Source organism: Hippocampus comes, unplaced genomic scaffold (genome assembly GCF_001891065.2).
Source record: "Hippocampus comes isolate QL1 unplaced genomic scaffold, H_comes_QL1_v1.1 scaffold132, whole genome shotgun sequence".
NCBI lineage: Eukaryota > Metazoa > Chordata > Actinopteri > Syngnathiformes > Syngnathidae > Hippocampus > Hippocampus comes.
This window is the reverse complement of record NW_017805467.1, coordinates 3,893,207-3,914,900: the sequence shown is the minus strand read 5'-3', so window position 1 is coordinate 3,914,900 and position 21,694 is coordinate 3,893,207. Positions and strand designations below refer to the sequence as shown.

Genomic DNA, 21,694 nt, shown 5'->3' with positions numbered 1-21,694 from the left:
TTTGTGTGGACATGATCTGTTTGTTTTTAAACAAGGACAGTGCCATGTATTTTTTTTTTGTGTCATAAGACACCATGACTCTCCCCAATCGGCTGAAATATGACACTGTAGGTTCATAAATAGATATGCACTTTTTGGACTGTGGGGTTCCAATGTTGGTGTATACAGACAATGGAATGTTGTTTTCTTTGGCATGCTTTTGTCGCACAAGGCACAGCAGCTTCTTGTCCTCAGCAAACCACTTGCTGCTAACCATCTCGGTCAAAGTCTCCTCCTTCAGTACAGGGTGTGAAGCATACAATGAACAGTATACTATGGACCTGAGGTGTACACACTGATGAGAAGACAATCCACTCCTCAATGCAAAGTCCATGTTTGTCTGGCAGTCGGATGATTCACATGAAACATGCTGATTTTCACCCCATATTTTAAGCTGAACATGAAGGGGAATACAAGTACCACAGTGAGACTTTGAAACAGCATATATTCCATTCACGGGATCGATGCACTCATTTTTGAGGTGGTGCATTGCTGTCACATCCTTTTGCCTTTTAGTGTGCTTTCGTTCAATATGCCTTTTAATGTTTTTCTTATTGAACGTAATGTGGCAGATGGGACATTTTACAGTAATCTGTCGATGAGAGATTTTTTTCATCCGTCCACCTTGCGGTATGGGCACTGTAGGTGGCGAGGCACTGTGTGGGGCAGAAGCAGGCAGCACAGAGGATGCAGCAGCACATGGCGCAGTAGCAAGAGGTGCAGTGGAGAGTGGGGCAACAGATGGGGCAATGAATGATGCGGCCACATCAGGCAGCACAGACGGTGGTGCATCAGCAGGTGGCATAGCAGTAGAAGGTCCAGCAGAGGGGGGGGAAATGGGCAGAGGGATGGGCAGCGATGGGTGGGGCAGCAAAAGGTGAGACAGCGGTGGGTCGTGGGGATGCAGGCGCCTTAGCAGCAGCAGCAGAGACCATAAAAGCAGGGTGCTTTTCTTGACACATGTGAAGGTGATTTATGAAGGGTACCCGGCGCATTATTATTCCACAGCAATAGACGCAATGAAAGTGGAGTTTTGGTCGGCATTGTAGCCCACATCTATGAATGGTACACCCTGCAATAGAAAATAGTGCTTAAACGTTTTAAATAATCATTTACAAGTATCATAGACGACACCTTTACAAATGATCAGCGACAACAGGTCACTGAGTGATTGGTTAGGAGCTATCCAAATGAAAATGATCGATACTGTGACTCACACAAATTGTGTCTGGCAAACTTACCTTCATGTGATACAGCTCGGTTAAAATGGCCCTCCACATGGTCCTTTACCCTGCTGTAGGGGAAAAACAAGCATATTTTGACATAGGAATAACTTGCATTAAGTACACACTATTAAAAACAGTAGGAACTTCCAGTACAGGCTATAGGAACGTGCCAAATCTTACCAGAATCAGGCTATGTATCTGTAAAGGCTATATGAACGTAGCCAGAACATAAAGCAAACTCTGCATGCAGTGTGTCTTATCTATCAACCTAAACAGGGCTCTGTAGTCCACATCAGCAAACCCATCGGGATGACTCTGATACAGTGAGTCCAAGAGGAGCAATTCTCTTCGTAATGGCCGCATAATCTAAAATGAAGTAAGAGGTTAAGAGACACAAGTTAAAACAAAATAAAAGACAAACTACAAACTCCCAGTGCTTTTTAAAGTCACAAAGAAACGAGGAGGACATTAATATAGAGGTACAGTACAGGGAAAATAATGTGACGTAAAATTCTGCATTAGCACAGATGCATTTAAATCTAATATTTTAAACTGATCAACATGACACAATGAGCAGTCAATTTTTAATTGAATGCACATATTTTGCGCATTTCGCACTTCTTTGACGTAGCCCAAAGCCCTTTAAAAAATGACCAGTATTTACCCATTCACAAACATACATATATTCATCCTAAATTTAATTATTAATGTCAACGTCGTTTTGACATTATCATCTAATTAATGAACAACTAGGCGTGCTAAAACATTTCATCCTCACTTGCGCTATATATTCTATGGTCGAGAGAATGTGAGTGTAACCGGGATTAAAGTTAGCATAAAGTTTTCATTGACGCTCGTCGACTCAATATTACCGTCGTAGTTGTTGTCGTGCATTAAAATAACACAACTCCGTTTTACTTTTAGTTGATTTTGCTGTTAAATTATCTTCCAATTACAGGGCCTTTTAAACTTTTTAAGATCCACATGCGACTTACTTTGGAATCGGGCATCATCCTTCTGACGTCATATCCGTCGTGAAGTTACTTGCCTAAAACTACCTGCCCTGAATCAGCCTCCTCCGGGCCTGCAGCTGGACCCTTCTCACCTGTCACGTGACAGAGAAGTGCTCCTTGACCCGTGTCACAAGTGACACACTGACAAATAGAACAGAGAATCCGGTAATTTTTCAAAATAAAACATGTTCTAGATTCCAAAATCAATAAAACAGAACTAATGTAAGTTATTTATTTTTTTTCTGCGAGCCGGTACCAGTCCTGAGCCCGGGTCTGTGGTTTGGATGATACTACAAAGTGCCACAAGGTGACAGTATCACTGCAAACGCGTTGCTGTTCTCCAACCATTTCTGCCAGTCAGGCATCTTCACCAACCTCGCTCACAGTGACATAACAAAGGCCACCAAAAGGTCAACAAGGTCACATTAAATCTCAAAAGTGGAGTCGCTGATGGTGTCGCCTCCATCACAGTGCTTTGAGATCAGAGACTATTGATCAGCCCTGAAGTAATAAGGGCCTCTCGCACCAGAACACATTTCCCCTGATGGAAAATTAGCACGTGACGGGACCGAATTAGCCCTACGTGCCCTTTTCAACCCACACGCAGCCACATGAACTCTATATGAACCCCGTGACCGGGTCAGCCGGCGGTCAATGACGAGACCACGACAACAGTATTTCATGACTTTATTATGATTAAAAAAAAAAAAAATTAAAATAACACGTTTTGTCTTTGACAACTTGCATCATATGGCCACATGGTGGCATTCCAATGCCAAGTTTGTCTGACCAAATTGGGTTGCTCATGTGCACTCCAGTTGGTTTGTTCTGCATTGACCACATCCAGGTGATGCCGGATATTTCCTCAAAACATCCCCCTGTCCCTGCCCAGTCAAAGAAATGAATAACCGTTACATATTCACATACGCCCTGCCCACAAACATCAACATTTGGACTCTCAAGTTTTGTTTGTTTTTTTTTTAAACTTTGTGGTGTAAAGATGCACACAGCAGATTATTGACCCTTAGCGTCCAAGTATAATTTCTCACCAGGAACAAGTCCCGCTCCTTTCCTATGATGTGTTTGTGCCGAGGGAGCGCACCATCTATGAAACCAAACAACAATCAAAACGCACCAAGGAATAAAAAATGTTTTGTTTGTTTTTAGCTTTAACAGCTCCCTGAACAAAAGTGTGGCGTCCACGCTGTGGTCCAGTTATTGTGACTGGAAGCAGAACAGTGATTAAATTGAGGTCATCCAGCAAACGACTGCCAGTCAGCGACGCCTGCTTCTTGGTGCTCAGCTGTCATGAGATACACAAAAACATTACAGGGAGCGGGCCCAAAAAAAAAACAGTTCAGGCCAAAAAAATTGCTTTGAGAAGCATGTTTGTTGGCGACTAATGGTGACAGATCATGCCCAAATTCAAGACAGTTAAATAAACAAAAACAAGTTGGCAAAACAACAACCTAATAATATCATATTGCATGTAAATATTGTATAAAATCCTTAAAAATACAGTTTAGGTAACTATTTAAGTACTGAAGTCATCACAGCCAAAAGTGCAGAGGTCCATAAATAAAACATTGACTGTGGGGACACGGCGGGGCTTCTCTTGGGTCAACATCCACTCCAATGCCCCAGTCGCCAACACAAGGGGCTAAAAGAGTAGCAGGTCAAACGGTCAGAGTTCATGAACTAGGACGTACACGGAGAAGACGACACCAGGCTTGTTGTCATCCTGCTCACACAGTTACTGGGTTTTGTCGACAGAGGCACAGGCTGGATGGTCGCGGGGGAGGGGGGGGAGGCTGGTGAAGGCCTGGGTGAGACTGTTTCAAATCAACGGAGTTTACAGTGAGCAGAGGGGCGGCCCCCCACAACACGCAGACACGAGAGTATTAAAGCTACACAAAGGTCAGAATAAATACACAAAAGGCAGAGCGGCAAAGGACGCGTTCGGTGAAGGTGTGGACCTCGACCTGGGTGGGCTGCTGCGTGGTGTTTCTCTGGCAAACAATTGCCTGTTACCATCTTGTGGCTTCTTGGTAACAAGAAACTATGTTGACGCGAAGGGAGGAGTTTCATCTAGACAGGCTAGTGCTTGGCTGCCGTCTTGTGACATCAACATGCAATTTCAAACCTTGTGTGAACATTTCGATGACTTTCATGGACGAGGAAGTCAACTGGGTTAGGTTCCCTGTCCCCTTGAGCCCCCCCCCCCCCCCAGGAGCTTTCTGAAGAATTCTGTCAATTGTTTGGAGTTCGTTTTGATTTGACTGAACTGAGCTCTTGAAGATTTGATATTCCACCTCATGTTTCCATGGGAGGCCACATGCCAGCCAGCCAGAGCGCATATACACAGCAGCTCAAATCAACAGTTTCTACAGCTAGTTCATATCACGTACCCCCCCCACTCCCCCACATTCAACACTGAGCTAGTGGCAGAAAGCAAGAACATGAACACCAGTCAAAACATTGTACAGCTTCTACAGATGACGAGGGAGGGCTATGAGGGTCAACGGCCTACAAGGACACTGAGGAAGAAAAAGGAAGCCATTAAGACAATACTGAATAATCAGGCAGCCCGATGAACACTTGGCTCCCCCCCTCCCAAAGCGAAGCGGGGGGGGGGGGGATGCTTGGGAACACCCACTTCACACTGCAGAAAGGCACTAGAGTGGGCTTGTTGCTGTTTGGGCGTAGAAAAATAAAAGCGATATACATTCATAGCTCACAGGTCGTTTCACCGCAAATCTGGGAGTAGAAACACAAATGTACTTGTAGAAAAATACAATATAAAAAAAAAAAATTAAAAAGGGGGAGGGGGGCGCATGGCCCCTACTTTTCCTTATTTTTGGATTCTGGGAGAAGAGTATGGCTACGTTTGTTAGTGTTAAAAACCCACCAGTAGGCTATTCAGGAGCGCATCAGCAACCAGCAGTGAAGCCCTTTGGTGCATGCTGACATGGAAGGGATGCAGTGGGAGGGGGGCGCTTGGAGACGGAGAAGGAGAGTGGCTGTTGGCAGGAGGTCACAGCTCAGCTTTCAGTGCAAGGGGCAAGTCAACACAATGCATATTTAGATGTCGAGAAAGTAGAGATGCCATCTAAACAGGGATGTGCAACACGCACGGTTTTACGTGTACAGTGTGTGCGTGTGAAGCTGGGAGGTACATGCGTGTGCGTTCCAAACTAAGAGATGTCAGTAACTGTGAAGGCCGAACGCAGCTGAATGCAGGGGGGTGGGATGTGGAGTGATCTGGCCAGTAAGGAGTGTCAATGGGAAGGAGGAGGAGGAGGACGAGGAGAGTTGGTGAAGAGCTGAAATGGGAAAGGGATGAATTCCACAAGTCGGCTAGCCAAAATGACACCTGTGGAAAATTCTGTCGTGTCATTGACTTCCTGTGGTGTTCCTCTCCCGCTGTCATCCGCGACTCTCCTGTTGCCGCGCCGTCCTCCTAAACCTCCGTCGGTTCTCCGCTGCCCCTCGCCGGCGTGGCGTCAAAGTGCGGCGTCTTCATGTGTGCTTCTTTGTTCTTGCGCGTGTTGTGTGGTTGCTTGCCGTTCAGTGATTCAGTCGGGCCGATGAACGAGCCGCTCCTCGAGGAGATGTCGGGACCACCGTCTCGGCTTGCTGTCACGTGGCCGTCGCCTCCAGGTAGCTCTGTAGTTTGCGGACGGTGGACTCGTCCAGTGAAAAGAGGTCAAAGTCAAAGGTGGTGTTGGTCACGTTGAAGTGGCCCGTCTCCTCGATCAGGTTGACGATCTGAGATGCATACACGCGGACACGTCATTCACCCCACGTGAGCAAAATGAAGCATGAAGTACCAATTGAAACATTTGTCAGATATGAACCAGAAAAAGGCCGTTGTCAAGAATGAGGTATTTCCTTCACATCTGATTTGGGAAGCTTCACCATTAAGCAATGTAGCATAATTGATTTCCTTACTTTGCTTCGACTAGCCAGAGAAGCAAATCATTTAGATCCAGAGAGTTGGCTGCCTAAACGGGCTGCTGGAACAATAGAACTCAAGGGTGCAAAATAACAAGACATCTGACTGACTAAATTATGACATTTAATTTGCGATTCTTTTTTCAAGGTCCTCTGCTCATGTATTTTTTTTAACAACCACAAACAATGAATTTATCTGCATTGTTAAAAAAAAAGGCACATGCACTTCATAACAGATGTATGACAAAAATGCTATTTTAAATACGGATGAAAACAGTATGTGCAAACATACATGCAAAATATGCGCTCTTCATATACAGTATTCCATTTTTTGGCAACACATTTGCCAATGTCTGTATAAAAGATCCACTGAGACATATCAGATATGTGCCAATACGGCTGCTGTACAAACAGACAGATCAAATGAACCCTGTCAACTGACGTCATCGAAATACTGTACAACAATCGCCGATGTAGACAACACAAACAAATATTCAACAACAACAAAATCCCGCCCCCCGTTGTAAATCTGAACTCAAGCGAAAACATAAACCATGGCTGCCAGTGGAGCAGCCAGCCCAGGCCAACCGGATGGTATGGAACCATGTTTCATGTTTTTACGGTTTACTTCCTTGTTTTTTCTGCCCATTGTAGTCTCGGGTTCTTGCTTCATGACCATCCCAGTGTAAGAATACTGTACGTCATTATACAGCACAAGAAGGCGTGCTTGGATTGTTTTATACCTATGGCCTAGAAGGTGTTTCGTGATCGCAATTAAGACTTTACCACTGTGTTAGTGTGGGTCATGATGGACTACGGACCCAGCACAGCACATACAAATTTGGGTGACATCACGATTGTACCAACGCAACTTGTGGAGGACCCCTTCATTACGTAAATGCATTTTGGGCATCTGTGCCCGCAATGTTGCCTTACGTGTTCTTTTAATGGGCAAATAACAGCGGTTAAATCAGAATTAGGTGTCGAACGTAAATGAATCCAGGACACGGAGGAAATGTAATATGCTCAGCTTGCTCAAAGGATCAAAACCAGAAGGCCCAATAAACAGTTTGGAGTCAATTATGTTTTCCAGACAACAGCCAAAAGCAAGGCCTTGATCAAGACAAGAACACATACCTGTTGCAGGACATTACGCTCCCTTAATGCCATCAGTCTGCGGTGGAGGTCCACTAATTCTTCTGTGTAGGCCTGCAGCAAGGGGGGGGGGGGGGGTTATTGAACAGCAGGACATAATTGTAAAGTAAAATACAAATGCCTTTTTCAAGGCGATATTCATTGTTCATTGAGCAATCTATTTGAAGTGAATTACTCAACATGGGCTAAAATGATACACGTGTGAGTTGAAGCATAAAAAGTTGAGGTATTTACCCTTCCTACCTTGTCGTATCCCTTCTTCAACACCTTCTCGGAACGGAACGAGGAGTCTGGACTCTTCCTGCCAGACACCTGCACTCACACACACACGCACAAAGAGAGATTCAAAAACGAGATTCAAAGACAGGAGACGGAGGTTGTTGCAAAAGCAAATGTTAGAATAAATGCCTACAAACCCAGAAATTATTTATTTTTTTGTTTATTGCAAAAAACACATCTCCAAAGATGAAAAAGCTAGAGCCAACTATCTGCACATGGGGGTGAATGATGTCATTTGTAACAACTATCTGAAAAGCTGAGACAAGTCAAACTGTTGTCATCATTCGGAAATGAATTCTTTCAATTTCGCCAATACGTTACTGAGCGGAGGCACAAAACGGAGCCTCACTTTATTATTGGAGGAGCTGTGTTTCTGCGGGGGTGGGGCGGGGTCTCGACTGGGGCGGTGCGAGCCGTCACTGCTGTCACTCTCGCTGTCCAGGCTCAGTCTGACAGAGGGGAGAGGGACAAGGTCGTTAGGTCGCTCACACACAGACTGCTCACTTTCCGTATGTGAAGCTGAGTCACAATTCATTGAATGTCCCGTTAATTGCCATCGAAATGGGTCAATGTTATCTATGGTTGTGTGTCAGAGGTCCGACCGGGGGAGGGGTGGGGGGGGCGTGGGGCTGTGCAGTTATATAGTTCCCCTGAAAAGACTGACCGAGAGTCACGATTGGGGGGATTGGTTTTAATGGGGGTCCCGTCCTCTGAGCTGCTGTCGTCATCGTCTGACTCCTCTGACTGGATCTCCTCCACCATGGATCGCAGGGGACCTGAAAGAAACAAAGACCACTTCAAATGGCACTCCGGAGCTTCATCCTTGTTTCGATTCTGATTATGCATTGTTATCTGACAGATTTCAAGATTTATTGACATTCTGAGGATGCCTATTTGTATTTGATAAACATAGGCCTCACACAGACATTGATGTTATCCTTTGAATCAAAGTTAAAATACTGCACCTTGTCCTGGTTTCTGTCCCGGCTCAAAGTCAGAGTCTGAGCTGGAGTCCGAGCTGGAACTGGAGTTTGAAGGACTGGAAGGAGCTGATTGCTGTCGGATGAGAGAGGCATGATGTTTTTTTTTTTTTTTTTTTTTTTTTTTTATTAATGTATACAGTATATGCTGAGTGGACTCCTTATTCTGGTCAAGAATGCTTTGATGCATTTGACTTTGGGCTGGGAAGTCCGACAGTTTGGAATTAATTTTGATGCAGATATCTCAGCACTTCGGTTGATTAAAAAAAAAAAAAAAAACATCTATATTTTATATATATATAAAAATCCAAGCACAGAGTGGCCTTCAAAACCGGTCCGACACTGCACATTATACCTCAGACTTGGAAGATGCTTCATCTTCTGAGTTCGACTCTTCCGACTCGGGCAGTTTTTTGGGTTCTTTCAAATCCTGCGTGTCGTTTTTGCCTTTGGCCCAGCGACCTTTTTCCTTGGAGTGTTTCTTGTCAGCGTAGGGCTGACTGGCAGCAGAAGACAACGACACACGAGGGGAACCTGTGAAAGCACCACCAGACGGACCTTTGGGCCCCTCAGAGCTGCCCTTTTTCTGCTTCTTCGCACTGGGTTTGGGAGACTCCACAGCAGAAGGTCTTTTGCTGGGGGCTTTGGATTCTGCAGAACTCCCAACTCCTCCTCCTCCGCCTCCTCCCCCACCCCCACCGCCACCCCCTCCACTTCCAGCCCCCCCTCCTTTTGGAGACATGCCCTCCATCTTTGACTCCTTCAGGGTGAGTTTGGGCTCCTTGAAGGCTGCCTTGGGCAGGACTTTGACTTCTTCTTTAACTTTGATGTCTGATGGCTTTTTCGAAGACGAGGATGAGGAAGAGTCACGGCCGCTCTTGCTACTTCCATCTCTGTCAATGTCCCCTTTCGACGAGGCTTTACTCTCTGAGTCTTTACGGGGTCGTTCACGGTGCTCCTTGGTCATCTTGTGCGGTTTGGGTCCTTTGCTGCTGCCACCACCTCCTTCTTTGCTGGGTTCCTGAAGGTAGAAAACAATCAGATGATCAACTAAGCATTGCGAATATCCCAAAACGCAGTTCGAGTCCCGTCCAACAGCTTGAGATATAAACATGAAACCGTGGCCGCAGAATGTAACGCACCCCTGATGTATAGAAAGTCTACACACCCCAGTTGAAAACCCAGCTTTTTGTGATCTAAACAAAACCAAGATAAACCATCTCAAAACTCTGCCACCATTAACATAATCTGTTGAAGTCAACTGATTTGTGGGGATGTGTTTTCTATGATAAGGCATCCATCTTGCCACCCTACCCAATAGCTACATCGACACATACAGTGTATGAAGAAACATGCACAGGGCAAAACATCCAGCAACTTGCCAGAAATCTCTGCAGCTCCTTCAGTGTTGCTGCTGGCCTCCCGTCACACGATCTGATCAGTTTTTGTCTCGACTTTTCACCAGTTTTGTTCGAGATGTATAGGTCTTGCTAATGACTACTTTCACAATAGTCCATGGCATATTAAATGCCTTAAAATTCTTTCAGACCCTTCTTCTAACCGATTCACCTTTGAACAACAGATCCCTCTAATTGCTATAGAATATCTCTGCGGATTATGGCTTGTGCTGGAAGACATGACTAAAAAAAAAAAAAAAAATGAGTGGAAACACTCACTACATCATCTGAACCTAATTTGGGGTTCATCAGAGGCACGTTAATTGCGGCCAGTGCGTGCTGACTATGACTTAATTTTTGAGTTTGAATGTGACAACCTCATGTCCAAAACACTTGTGCACTCACATTATCAGTTGCAGAGATGAAAGTGGACTTATATATATATAAATATATGTGTACACTATAGGTAAGATCGGGCCGCCCGACCCAAATTTCGGGTCAGGTCAGGCCTAAAAATGTCAATCATTGTTCGGGTTTGGGTCGGGCTTCTCTTTCGCTGACTTTTTTTTTTTGTTTGTTTCTCTCTCGCTGACTTTTTTTTTCCGAGGCCGTTAATTGTTTTGGGCGCGAGAGACCGTGGTTCGTATAAAAACAGAAGTGGCGTCATCACAACACATACTGTACTAAACTCTCGCAATGAAAATTCAAAGAACTCCTTCATATCTTTATGATCCAGCCGCCATTGTTCTTTTTCGTCTCGCTGCTTCTCTCTCTTCAAGTGCCGCGCTCGATTCTTAAGGACGTATTGCTGCTGTGGTGAATGACCCAATTTTCAACCAGTCAAAATGACGGACGGCCTTAAATTTTCCCCGTCCACTCTTAAAAAAAATCCGTCAATGATGGAAAATTGTCCGTTAATGTAACCTCTCCAGAAACAGAAATATAATAGATGTAAATGTTTATCCAGTCTTGTTTAACTTAGATTTCGTTCCAAAAGACAGGCTTTGTTATCAGAAATCACCCCTCCTCCTCCCCCCGAGTCCTCACAAATAAAATATGAAATCTCGGGTTTGCTTCGGGCTCGGGCCTGCAAATCAAGTTAAGTGATCGGGCTTATGCACCCTTTGTGGCTTCCATTATCGCCGAAATTTCGAAATCTCAGAGATATGGCGAGGCCATGAGAATGCGAGACGAGGATATTATTACTGTTGTGGCGACGCCACTCCAGCTTGTCCGCTGCTCTCTGCTGTGCGTACGTCAGCGCGAACAATTACGCAAGCGCGTCTTTTGATTTCAACCAATCAGCGCTGATGCAACAACGTCACACACCCGACGTCACACACGACAACAGCTAAACTAAGCTAGCCGAGACGACACTCGAAGTCGGACGGACACGTATTTCTGCCAATCTGTGTGTTTCCCTTTTGGTCCAAATATATTTTTTACGACAACTGTCTTGTCCACGGTGTCTTTTGTTCGTTCCACTGGGGTTTAGCAAGTGTGTTTATAAAGAGACGAAAATCTCTTTACTGTTACTAGTGTTAGTGTTTCAACACGGCTACGCTCGTGAAAGCAAAACAACAAACTCAAACGCGTCTTCGTTCAATGTTGTCAACTAATATCCGGATTAATTTTCGGCAAATTTTCCTCAATTCTCCGGACAGATTTTCATAAAAATTTGAAAAACCCGGAATTCCGGGAAAATCCGGAGGACTTTCATCTCTGCAGTTGCTTATTTGTGCTCTCCTTTTCAAAAAGCTCACATTAACTATGGGGGAAAAAAATAGAAAATGAAATAACTCCCTTGGTCTCGTTTAGTTTTAATTTTTAGATTTTAAACAACTAACTGATGAACATTTGAACTGTGATGTATAGGCATTTTATATCCACTATATAGTACAGTACATTTTATTAGTCAGCAAATATTGCATGTAATGGAAATGTTTGCTGAGAAATGTTTGATGCAGCCGAAGCAAATAACAAATCATTTAAAAACAACCTGCGGTTTTCGCATGGAATGAATAGAAGTAGTGGAAGATCACAAGAACTAGGCATTTGAATAAGGCTGTGTGGACCTTTTATATGCACTGTGGGATAGCTTCTATTTCTACAATCTACGATTAAATTAAATGGAAATATTGACAAAGCTTTGGATGACTGCAGGAAAATAAAAACACATCATTATGGCCCATTCGTGACTCTGGAGAGATAAGCTCACCTATCAAGAGACCCAATCAGATCAATGTTGATAATACGTCGCATGATGAAACTGACCTTACATCTGCAATAAAAGCCGTGTGTTTAATTAAGCTTAAGTCTGCCCCGAGAGTGAGTGCTTTGAAATCCAGGTTTAAAACTATGCTTTTCAAAAAGCATTTTTAAAATCAATTCTCCACAATCATTTTATTGCACTGTAGGTTGTTTAAGTCATTTTGGTCAGCTCCCTTTTAAGAGTGTACTTAGTTTTTAAATGTCTTTAGTCTGATTGTTTGTAAAATCATTTAAATATGCTGTTAATTATTTAAGGCACAGTAAATGACATCGTCTTTGAAATAAAGCTGACTTGCCTAAAAGAGTTACACTTTGTAGTTTTGCTGCAGTCAGGTCAAGAGAAACGGATCGATGCATATTAAAATATATTCATTATTTGTGATATATTTAATTGAGGCAAGGCTGACCGATGCAGCGGATGCTCACATTTAGTCCTCGAAGATAAGATGGTTGACTAATTCAGCATGCATGCTAATGCACAATGACAGTTGGTAACAATTAGAGATGGGGTTAGCTAGCTTGGAAGGCAGATGTGACGGTTAAAGGCATACCGTCCAAGGTGAAAGCAAACACAATAGTTTTACTCTCACAAATTACATATATATTAAAAAAAATATTTGAATGACAAATGAAGGTGCGGTGGAGAAATTCAAGTCCAAAATAATTTCACCCCCCCCCTCCTCCACATTCAAAGTTACTAAGGTTTGATTTGTAGCCCAAAGGAAGGCGAAACAGGAGCTGAACTGAGTCCTTATAAAATGACAAGCAGTGTCTTGGCAGCGTAACCAACCTTTGACACATGAGAGGTCTTGGTTTTCTTGGGATCTGAGAAGGCTGAGAGGGGGATGGTGGGGAGGATTGGATAGTCTGGACTGGGCCTTGACACTGCTTCAGCCACCTCCGGAACCACCAATACCTAACAATATATAAAATATATCATTTTTTTATTCAAACAAAGCGAATAGGGGTTATTCGGATATTTTTTTTTTACCAGATCAGTTGCTGTGTCCAAATAATATGGAGTGAACATTGGGCTCAAACTCACCCCTCCAGCTTTGATCAGCTTTTTCCTGAAATCTTTGGTGGGGTTGTTGAAGGTAAGCTTCTCACAGCGAAGGTGATTAACAGGAGGATTGCCCTCCAAATTCAGGAATAGGTCGTAGTTGAAACACACCTTTTTTGGCTCTTCCTAAAGAAATTTCACAGAGAATTTCATCATGTCGCTATAAAAGAGTAGACAGAAGCAAACCAGCCAATCAGCATCAAGTGAAGCATGCACACCGGTAAGACAAACATTACTCGGAGAATTCAGAGAGAATTGGTGATGCTTTTAGATATAACATACTCACAAACGAGAGCAGAGTACTATGGTAAAGCTCTTTAGTAACATATGTAAGGAGACAACATTATGTTGACTATTTATTACTCCAACAACTCAAGGAAATGACAAAGTGACAATATAATTACTTGTTCTGAATGTGTTTGTACTGGCATTGTCTGTCACTAAAAGTTTCTAATAGTTGCCAGCACTTAATTAACCTAATTAATTCTGGAATCAGCAGGAACTGTATTTCTTAGACAGTGAAAAAAAGCAAAGAAGTTGCTCCATTAACAAAATTAAAGACTTCTTTTGGTTAAAAATGGATATAGGCGTGTCCTATAGAAATGATCAATTTTTTAACAACATCAAATTGTAGCCACTCTAGAATAATACTTGAAAAACAAAAAAAGTCTTTTTAGACACCGATCATTTTAACTGGCTCAATTGCTGTTTTGTACTAAAAGCAATAAAACTTTTTTCATTTTTTCACCCCCTCACCTTGTTCTTGAAGTACACCTCAATCAGCATGAGGAAGCCTGCGTAACCCGACTCCTCCACTTTGTATGGGGGCTCCTTGCATACTGCAGGCACAAACAGAGGCGCAACATTCATCTGAATTGTTTTTTTAAAAACAAATTTGGGTAAATTCATCAATCAGGGGAAGAAAATAAAAACAGCCATGTGCAGCGACATAAATCTGTATTCTTCTTGTGGGCTCCAAATGCATCACCTATCGACATTCCGCTTGTGTGAAAACAGCAAGTTTCTTGTGAGAGAATTGCTGATACTGTACAATGTATACTGCAGCTGCATCAAACATTAGGACATTTGCATTACGTGCATAAAATTTACTGACCAGTAGTGACAAAAAAACAAAACAAAAAAAAAAAAAGAAGGATAAATCGTGTCAAAATCTGTTCCGACATTAAGTTGGCCAATAACCTGTACACTTACCCATTTGCGAGAAGGCAAGTAAAACTAAATGACTGAAATCATGTGTTTGCATTCATGTGCAAAGTGCAAACCTTTTTGTACAGCGACTGGGGAAGTCACTGTGTTCTGAATTAACCAATCACATTTGAACTCATGTTAAGTGGGACTCATCTGCCACCATTTAAAATGCCTCTGATTAGCCCCAAATAAAGTTCAGATGTTGTAGCGGGCTTTTCCGGACATATATTTTGCTTTCGAGCTGAAGCCTATAGGTTTTGTTCTAACTCCCATGTCTATTTTGAACTCTTCAAGATGAAACAATGGTTGAAGTACTTGGCCACAACTCTAAAAGGTACCTCATCTCAAAATCACCAGTGCATCCTTCTACTTAAATGTCCTATTTTCATGATATGAGATCACTGTTGCGTGAACACACACATCTCTCTCTCTCTCTCTCTCTCTCTCTCTCTCTCTCTCTCTCTCTCTCTCTCTCTCTCTCGCGAGAGAGAGAGAGAGAGAGAGAGAGAGAGAGAGAGAGAGAGAGAGAGAGATATATCTCTCAATGCTGCATAAATTAAATATCAATCTGACACACAATCAACTACAGGTAACACAAACACATATGGAAAGGATTAATGTCCTTACAATGTCATGAATTAAATGCATTGCGCCATGCGATCAATTCGGGGAACTGAAAAGGATTTTTATTTTCTTAAACATAAACTGTATTAACAGTTAACTGACAGCTGTTGTGCCGTGGCAGCACATAGGCAATGAATGGGGATCGACTAGTGTACGTGCATGCGGTTTGAAAAGGCCGAAATACTTTCAACAGCAAGTGTTTGTGCTTCCAATCCAGATAATAATTATTATTTCAGGTTAATTGAAAAACAAACAAACATAAAGTGAAGTCATTTTTTTTTTTTTTGTCAGCGAGCCTCCTCCAACTGCGTGTCATATGACTTTGTCATATGACTATGACTTTTTTTCTAGTGGCAGTCATTTGAAAGGAGTGAGCAAAACTGTGGTGACTGTTCATGCTAGCTCCTTTCAACAACATTAGGAGAGCGGACCACAAGAGAGGAAGAAACAGGGCTGGTATGACTAACAATCCTAAAACTGAGGCAGTGCGGGAGCATTTGGGCTACCCGGTTGAGAACAGAAATGGAAATTTCAAAGATGACAAGACCCAGAAGATTTGCTCTAAGTACTTCAAAAGAGTCACAGTCAACATGTTAATGAAGCTCCAAAGACACCATCACGAAATTAATTCAAGTCGGGCGGACAAGTAAACACAGGCAGTCTATTCGGACAAATTAATTTACTATCTCAATAAATATAATGATCATAAATTTCCTGAATATAATATTGTTAGAAATACATTCATAAAATAAATGTCGTAAACTTAATGAGGTTAAGTAATGTAGAAAATCGATGAATGAATGAGAGACATATTTACTCAATTAATTTAATTATTTATAGAATTTTTAATTAATTGATTTGAAATACTGTATATATTTATTGCATCTACATGATAAAATCCTATGTTTACTGCACCATGCTGTTTACTCAACGCCTAATAACAGAAATGAGGCCATTAAACAACATTAAAACCACATGAAGCTTCTATTGCATCTTCATATTGAGTCTTCACACTCGAGTCTTTCATTCTTTCTGTTTTAATTATTTTCCTTTCTGTTAATTTAGATCAGGGGTGCCCAAACTTTTTGGACCGAAGATCGACTTTTCGATCAACCAACCTCCCACGATCAACCAGTTACCGCGCACGCACATACACACGCACGCCATGATGAGCAACAGCCTGACACGGAGGCATGAGACGCACTTTTGCAGCCTGTTAACTATCGTAGCTCACACGTCCCGTTTTAAAGTGCTTCCCTCGGCCCTCTATATTCCTATTCTTTGCCCGTGCCCTCGGTGAATTGTACACGAAACAAACTCTGAATGAGAAAAATGATAACGATAAAAGATATAATGCAAAAGCTCTGATCAGAAGCTAATCAATTGCAGCTTGCTGAGCGCTAACAACCTCCGGTGACGCAGGTCTCGCGCCACCGTAGGTTAAAGATTTACCTGCTTTATTTGATTTTATTTTTTAAATACTTTTTGTGAAAATGAGACAGACAGATAGGATGATTAGAGTGCAATGTACATTAACACACAAAAAGGTTTTTTTTTTCTCCCCTACACCCCTCACGATCGACTTGGGACCAGTCCGCAATCTACCGGTCGATCGCGATCGACGTGATGGGCACCCCTGATTTAAATCCTCAGTTTTAAAGAAGTCAATTTGCTAATGTGCATCACATTAGGTATGTGAGTGTGAAATATGTCATCGAGGGAGCGTGTGAACGCTGTGGCTGTCATACCTCTCTTGGGTTTGGGGAAGCTCTCATGCAGGCGGAAGACAACCTTATCTACAAAGTGCTGGATGTCGCCGTTCTCTGGCCCTCGGACGAACACCATCCAGTCGTGGGTGAAGCCCTCTGATGTGACTTTCTTTCTCAGCTGAGCTCTGTGGCCCAATTCCAGTTTCACCTGCACTGTGCACTGGAAACAGGAGAACAAAAGTTGCTGTCAATGCTTGGCCCTTTCAATTAAGTCAGAAATGTCTAGGAGGTGCAAGGTCAGGAAGAGAAGAAAAAGACCCTGAGAATTGAGAAGGATGCACCCAATCAAACCATGGCACCCATTCTCAACACGTTTTTAACAATTTAATGATCAAAGCAAGGTCAAATAAAGGTCAAGTTTATTCAGCTGGATGCTTTGTGCATTCAAACACTTTACTGCTTTCTAACAAAGAACAACCGTCCTGTATTTGATTTGACAAGCATGTACGGAACAATCACCAATTCTGTTTTGTCAAGAACTGTGAGAATAAGTCAGTAACACATTAACCAAATCAGAACCTATAAGTAAGAAAAAGGCAAATTATGACGGAAATTAAAACTATGAATCGATATTCTCACTTTGACTATAGTAAATTTAATTCTATACATAATAATCAGCCATTGCCATGAAATCCATGAAGCCGTTCAATATGATGGGGATCGTGTTAAGGAATGGCTTTGAGTAACATTGAATGGTATTCTTCCATTTTTTCCCCAACAATTCAAACGTCCAAAACATGCTGTTTGTCAAACCAAAACTATAGGCAAGTTTATTCAAAGTTCGACCTTTACATTATGAATAAAGAACAACATGTTCCATTTCCAAACAGTTGCACGTAAAAGGTTTGCGAACCCTTTGGACTTGCCTGGATTCTCCATTAATAGTTCACGAAATGAGATCTGATCTTCATCTACATCATGACTCACGACAAATGACAGTTTTATTAAACTAAAAGCACACGGGGCAATTCTGTGGTGGCATGTTTTTACTGGACATCATGTAAACATCTCAGTGTAGGTTGGGTAAACAGAATGTGAAGTCTTTGGATTTAATCACTTGTGGAGCACCCTTTGGCAGCAAGAACCTCAACCAAATGTTTCCTTTAATTGCAGCTCAGACCTGCAAAATGGTCAGGAGGACTTTTGGAATTCATACAATTTTTACAAAAAAGATTTAGTTCACAAACATGATTGGAATGTCTGATGTGAAATGATCATGTATCTCAATTGAGTTGAGTTCTGGACCCCGACTGGGAAAATGGAGCTGGATTTATTCCTCCCAAAAAAAAAAAAAAATGCTTCAAGAATTGCATGTGTCCACAAGAAGATGCCGAAGACGCTTTAATGTACATGCCAAGTCTAAAGTGGCACTGTTGTGTGGCCATAGGAAGTCAATTTAAGAAAGAAAAAAAAAAAGACAAGCCTGATCATAAAAAAGAAGAATCGGGATAAAAAAGTAGGTGCAACAATGGCCAATTTCAACATGGAGAGAAAGTTTTGTTTGGATGGATGATAAGGTGGAGCTTCTGCTTCGGGTCTTCACATAGTTATCCGTAAAGATGGGCGGCTGAAGCATTATGGCTTTCTTTCAAATCGTGTCGAAAAGAAATTGTAATTTTGGTGCTTCAGTGAAAGTGATATGAAAGAAATCAAGTGGATGAAAGAAGTCAAAGCAACCTACGTCAAGGAATGCTGACATGTTCTCTCACTCTTATCTTTCAGCAATAATAGTAAAATATGATACTGATCAATGTAAATTATAAAGAAGGCTGTTTGTGTTCATTTAAATAGACAAAGTTGCCATAAAAAGTCTTTCTCCAAAAATAAAGTACATTTGTTGGACACGTGCATCTTTACTATAACGGGAGCACTTGTGACCGAAATAGTAAAAGAACACGGGGTAGCAATGTAGCGGCCCGGTGGAGGAGTTGTGACCGCGTCGACCTCACAGTGCAGAGGCACCGGGTTTGATTCCAGCTCCGGCCTTCCTGTGTGGAGTTTGCATGTTCTCTCCGTGCCTGCGTGGGTTTTCTCCGGGTACTCCGGTTTCCTCCAACATTCCAAAAACATGCATGGCAGGCTGATGGAACACTCTAAACTGTCCCTAGGTGTAAGTGTGAGTGTGAGTGCGGATGGGTGTTCGTCACTGCGTGCCATGCCCTGTGCCTTGCCTGGCTGGCAACCGGTTCAGGGTGTCCCCCGCCTACTGCCCGAAGACAGCTGGGATAGGCTCCAGCACAGCCCACGACCCTGGATGGATGGATGGAGGGGTAGCACGGTTTTTATTCAAAACTTATTTCTCCACAATAGAAGCTCTCTTCGCGGGCACTCTTCATTTATTTATGTATGTATTTATTTATTTTAAGTATGTGTCATTCAGGTGACACTGACAAAGCTGGAAGACCACGAGTGTGTCCAGGAGTGTGACGTGAGAGCCCAAAAATGAACTTGTTCCAAACCAGGTAAAACTGATATGCACTTTAATTAAATCAAACCGTGTGCTATGAATAAATGAAGACAGTTCATTCAGCCCTTTGTTCATCAGTGAGTGTTTGATGCCATGGTACGCCACTGTTTCATATTGGAGCGCTTGGCACCTGAGCATTCAATTAAAAATAATAATAATAATACATGTAATAATAATAATAAAAATGAATTAATTACTTTTACACTTAAACAGCTTCACTACCTTCATACAAGACTATTCAGTTGAAAAACAGGTACAAATTATCCATTATACGGAGAGAATTAATTCTGACTGGTGAACAACGGCCATTATATTAGATGTTACATTCGAGAAGCATTTTCATGGACACCACAATTAATTAGCTGCTCACGTCACGGAAATTACGAAATGCCTGCAGCTGAACTGTGCACCTTTGAAATCCTGCTGACTCATGCGCAAAAATACATTGAAGAAATAGTGCATGCAACAAGGGGGGGGGGGGTTATCTCTCGCACATTACCAATAAAACTGGACACCAGGCTTACTTAGCTTACTCGGGTGTCGTAGAATAAACAAAAGAGTTTTGTCAAAATGTGAACATCATATTTGACAGTGAACCCAACTTTCTGAAGTTGTTCTGGTAGAAATATTAAGTAGAGTAGTAAATCATCAGAGATAGCTCGTGGGCATAGAAGGAAACACAGGTGGAGTCATTTTTTTCTGCCAACGCCACATTATGGACAGCGTGTGACTCGACTCAACAATGTTGTGTTGCATTGACATTCTGCCAGTTTATGCGTAACGACTCTTTTGGAAACTGATCAATTTTAATGGGATGAAAGGCTCTTTGTTACGTGGTTGTTTTGGAATGTCACAAAGAGGAAGTGGTCACGGCGGCTGTTTTTCACCTCTGAGAATACGTTCACAAACGACAGCAGAAATCTCAGTAAGGATGTTTATTTTTGCTCTGCAGTATGTTTGCGATAAGAGCGGTAGTGAGTCTGACTATATGTGTAGCAATGTATCCATCCATCCATCCATCCATCAACTTTCAACACCGCTTACCCTGAAAAGGGTGGCGGGGAACTGACTTCAGGTGGAAGGCAGACTACACCCAGAACTACTCATCAGTCAGTCGCAGGGCACATATAGTGACAAACAACCATGCACACCCACATGCACACCGTCACCGAGTGGGAACCGATCCCATGCTGCCCGCACACAAGTCTGACATGTGTACCACTACACCCTCAGTGACTTCAACGTATGCTTCAAACTATAATAGAACAAGTGAGTGCAAGGTGTGCACTTTTTGTTGTCCAGTCATTACCGCTGCCTTTTTATGGTTGTTTTTTTTTTTTCATTCCGTCAACCACATGTGCCAAATAAACTTTTAGATTCCTTAATTTGAGAATATGAAAATACAAAATGTAAATACAGCTCAGGTAGGATTTTTTATTTTTTTTAAAGCGCTGCATACATTTGCCGTGCTCTGAGAGTGCGGGTGAGAGCAATATGCAATTGCCCATTGCTCAAAATAAAGTGGTAAAAAAAATCCTTTCAAATTTCTTTAGTGTGGGCAGAAAAAAAGCACACTGTTCTGTTTTTTTCCCCCCGATGAAAGAACAAACTGTGAACAAAGTGTGTAAGTCACACATAGGGGGGGAAAAAAAGCAGGAAATCAGTAATAACATAGCCAATGATCCAGTCATGCCCAGCAGAACGCGGGCGCGTGCGCGCACACACACACACACACACACACACACACACACACACACGTCTCATGACAGGAAAAACAGCTGATCTCTTATCAGCATTCCCAAACAAAGTGGTTCTCCCATTCGAGCCATGGCCAGTGATCATGGTCCAGTTTGGAATAAAGGAGCTGTGCATCTGGCTGTGCCAAGATGATGCGTTGGGCAATATATAACAGGGATGAGAGTGGCGAGTGATGAAAAAAGCGGGAGGGGGCGTGGCCTGGACGGGGGAGTGGCCGGGACAGGGGCGGGGCCGCTTACAAAAGTGGCACTAAACATGTTGAAGATGAAGTGTATTCAATTTACATCATATTTGAAACTTTAACAGAAAAAATGCTAAGATTGTTCACTATTCTTTCAAGTGAAAATTGGCAATTTTGCTTATGCATTCCTGGTGAGCACCAACTTTGCTGCTCAAAATCAAAACTAAAAAAGGAAACACATCCCCTGCCATATTTAAGATTTGTTCATTACTTGTTTTCATAAAGTGTTGTGTAAATGTGATAAAAAGC

The 21,694-nt window shown here is 42.5% G+C and overlaps 1 protein-coding gene across 2 annotated transcripts in view; it reads right to left on the bottom strand.

The window, feature by feature from the left end:
• Positions 1–2,948: 2,948 nt before the first annotated feature.
• mllt1a (MLLT1 super elongation complex subunit a) overlaps positions 2,949–21,694 on the bottom strand; it is a 22,611-nt gene continuing 3,865 nt past the window's right edge. Inside the window, exons 2-12 of one of the 2 annotated variants that reach the window (XM_019875431.1) lie at positions 16,959–17,139; positions 14,134–14,216; positions 13,360–13,503; positions 13,105–13,230; positions 9,002–9,667; positions 8,632–8,722; positions 8,331–8,442; positions 8,016–8,115; positions 7,631–7,699; positions 7,370–7,441; positions 2,949–6,046 (exon numbers count right to left, since the gene is read on the bottom strand). In XM_019875431.1, the coding sequence (XP_019730990.1) occupies positions 5,918–6,046; positions 7,370–7,441; positions 7,631–7,699; positions 8,016–8,115; positions 8,331–8,442; positions 8,632–8,722; positions 9,002–9,667; positions 13,105–13,230; positions 13,360–13,503; positions 14,134–14,216; positions 16,959–17,139 (1,773 nt within the window). In that variant the 3' untranslated portion in view covers positions 2,949–5,917. Of the gene's footprint in view, positions 6,047–7,369; positions 7,442–7,621; positions 7,700–8,015; positions 8,116–8,330; positions 8,443–8,631; positions 8,723–9,001; positions 9,668–13,104; positions 13,231–13,359; positions 13,504–14,133; positions 14,217–16,958; positions 17,140–21,694 lie in introns of both variants that reach the window. The other variant, XM_019875430.1, reaches the window with a different exon arrangement.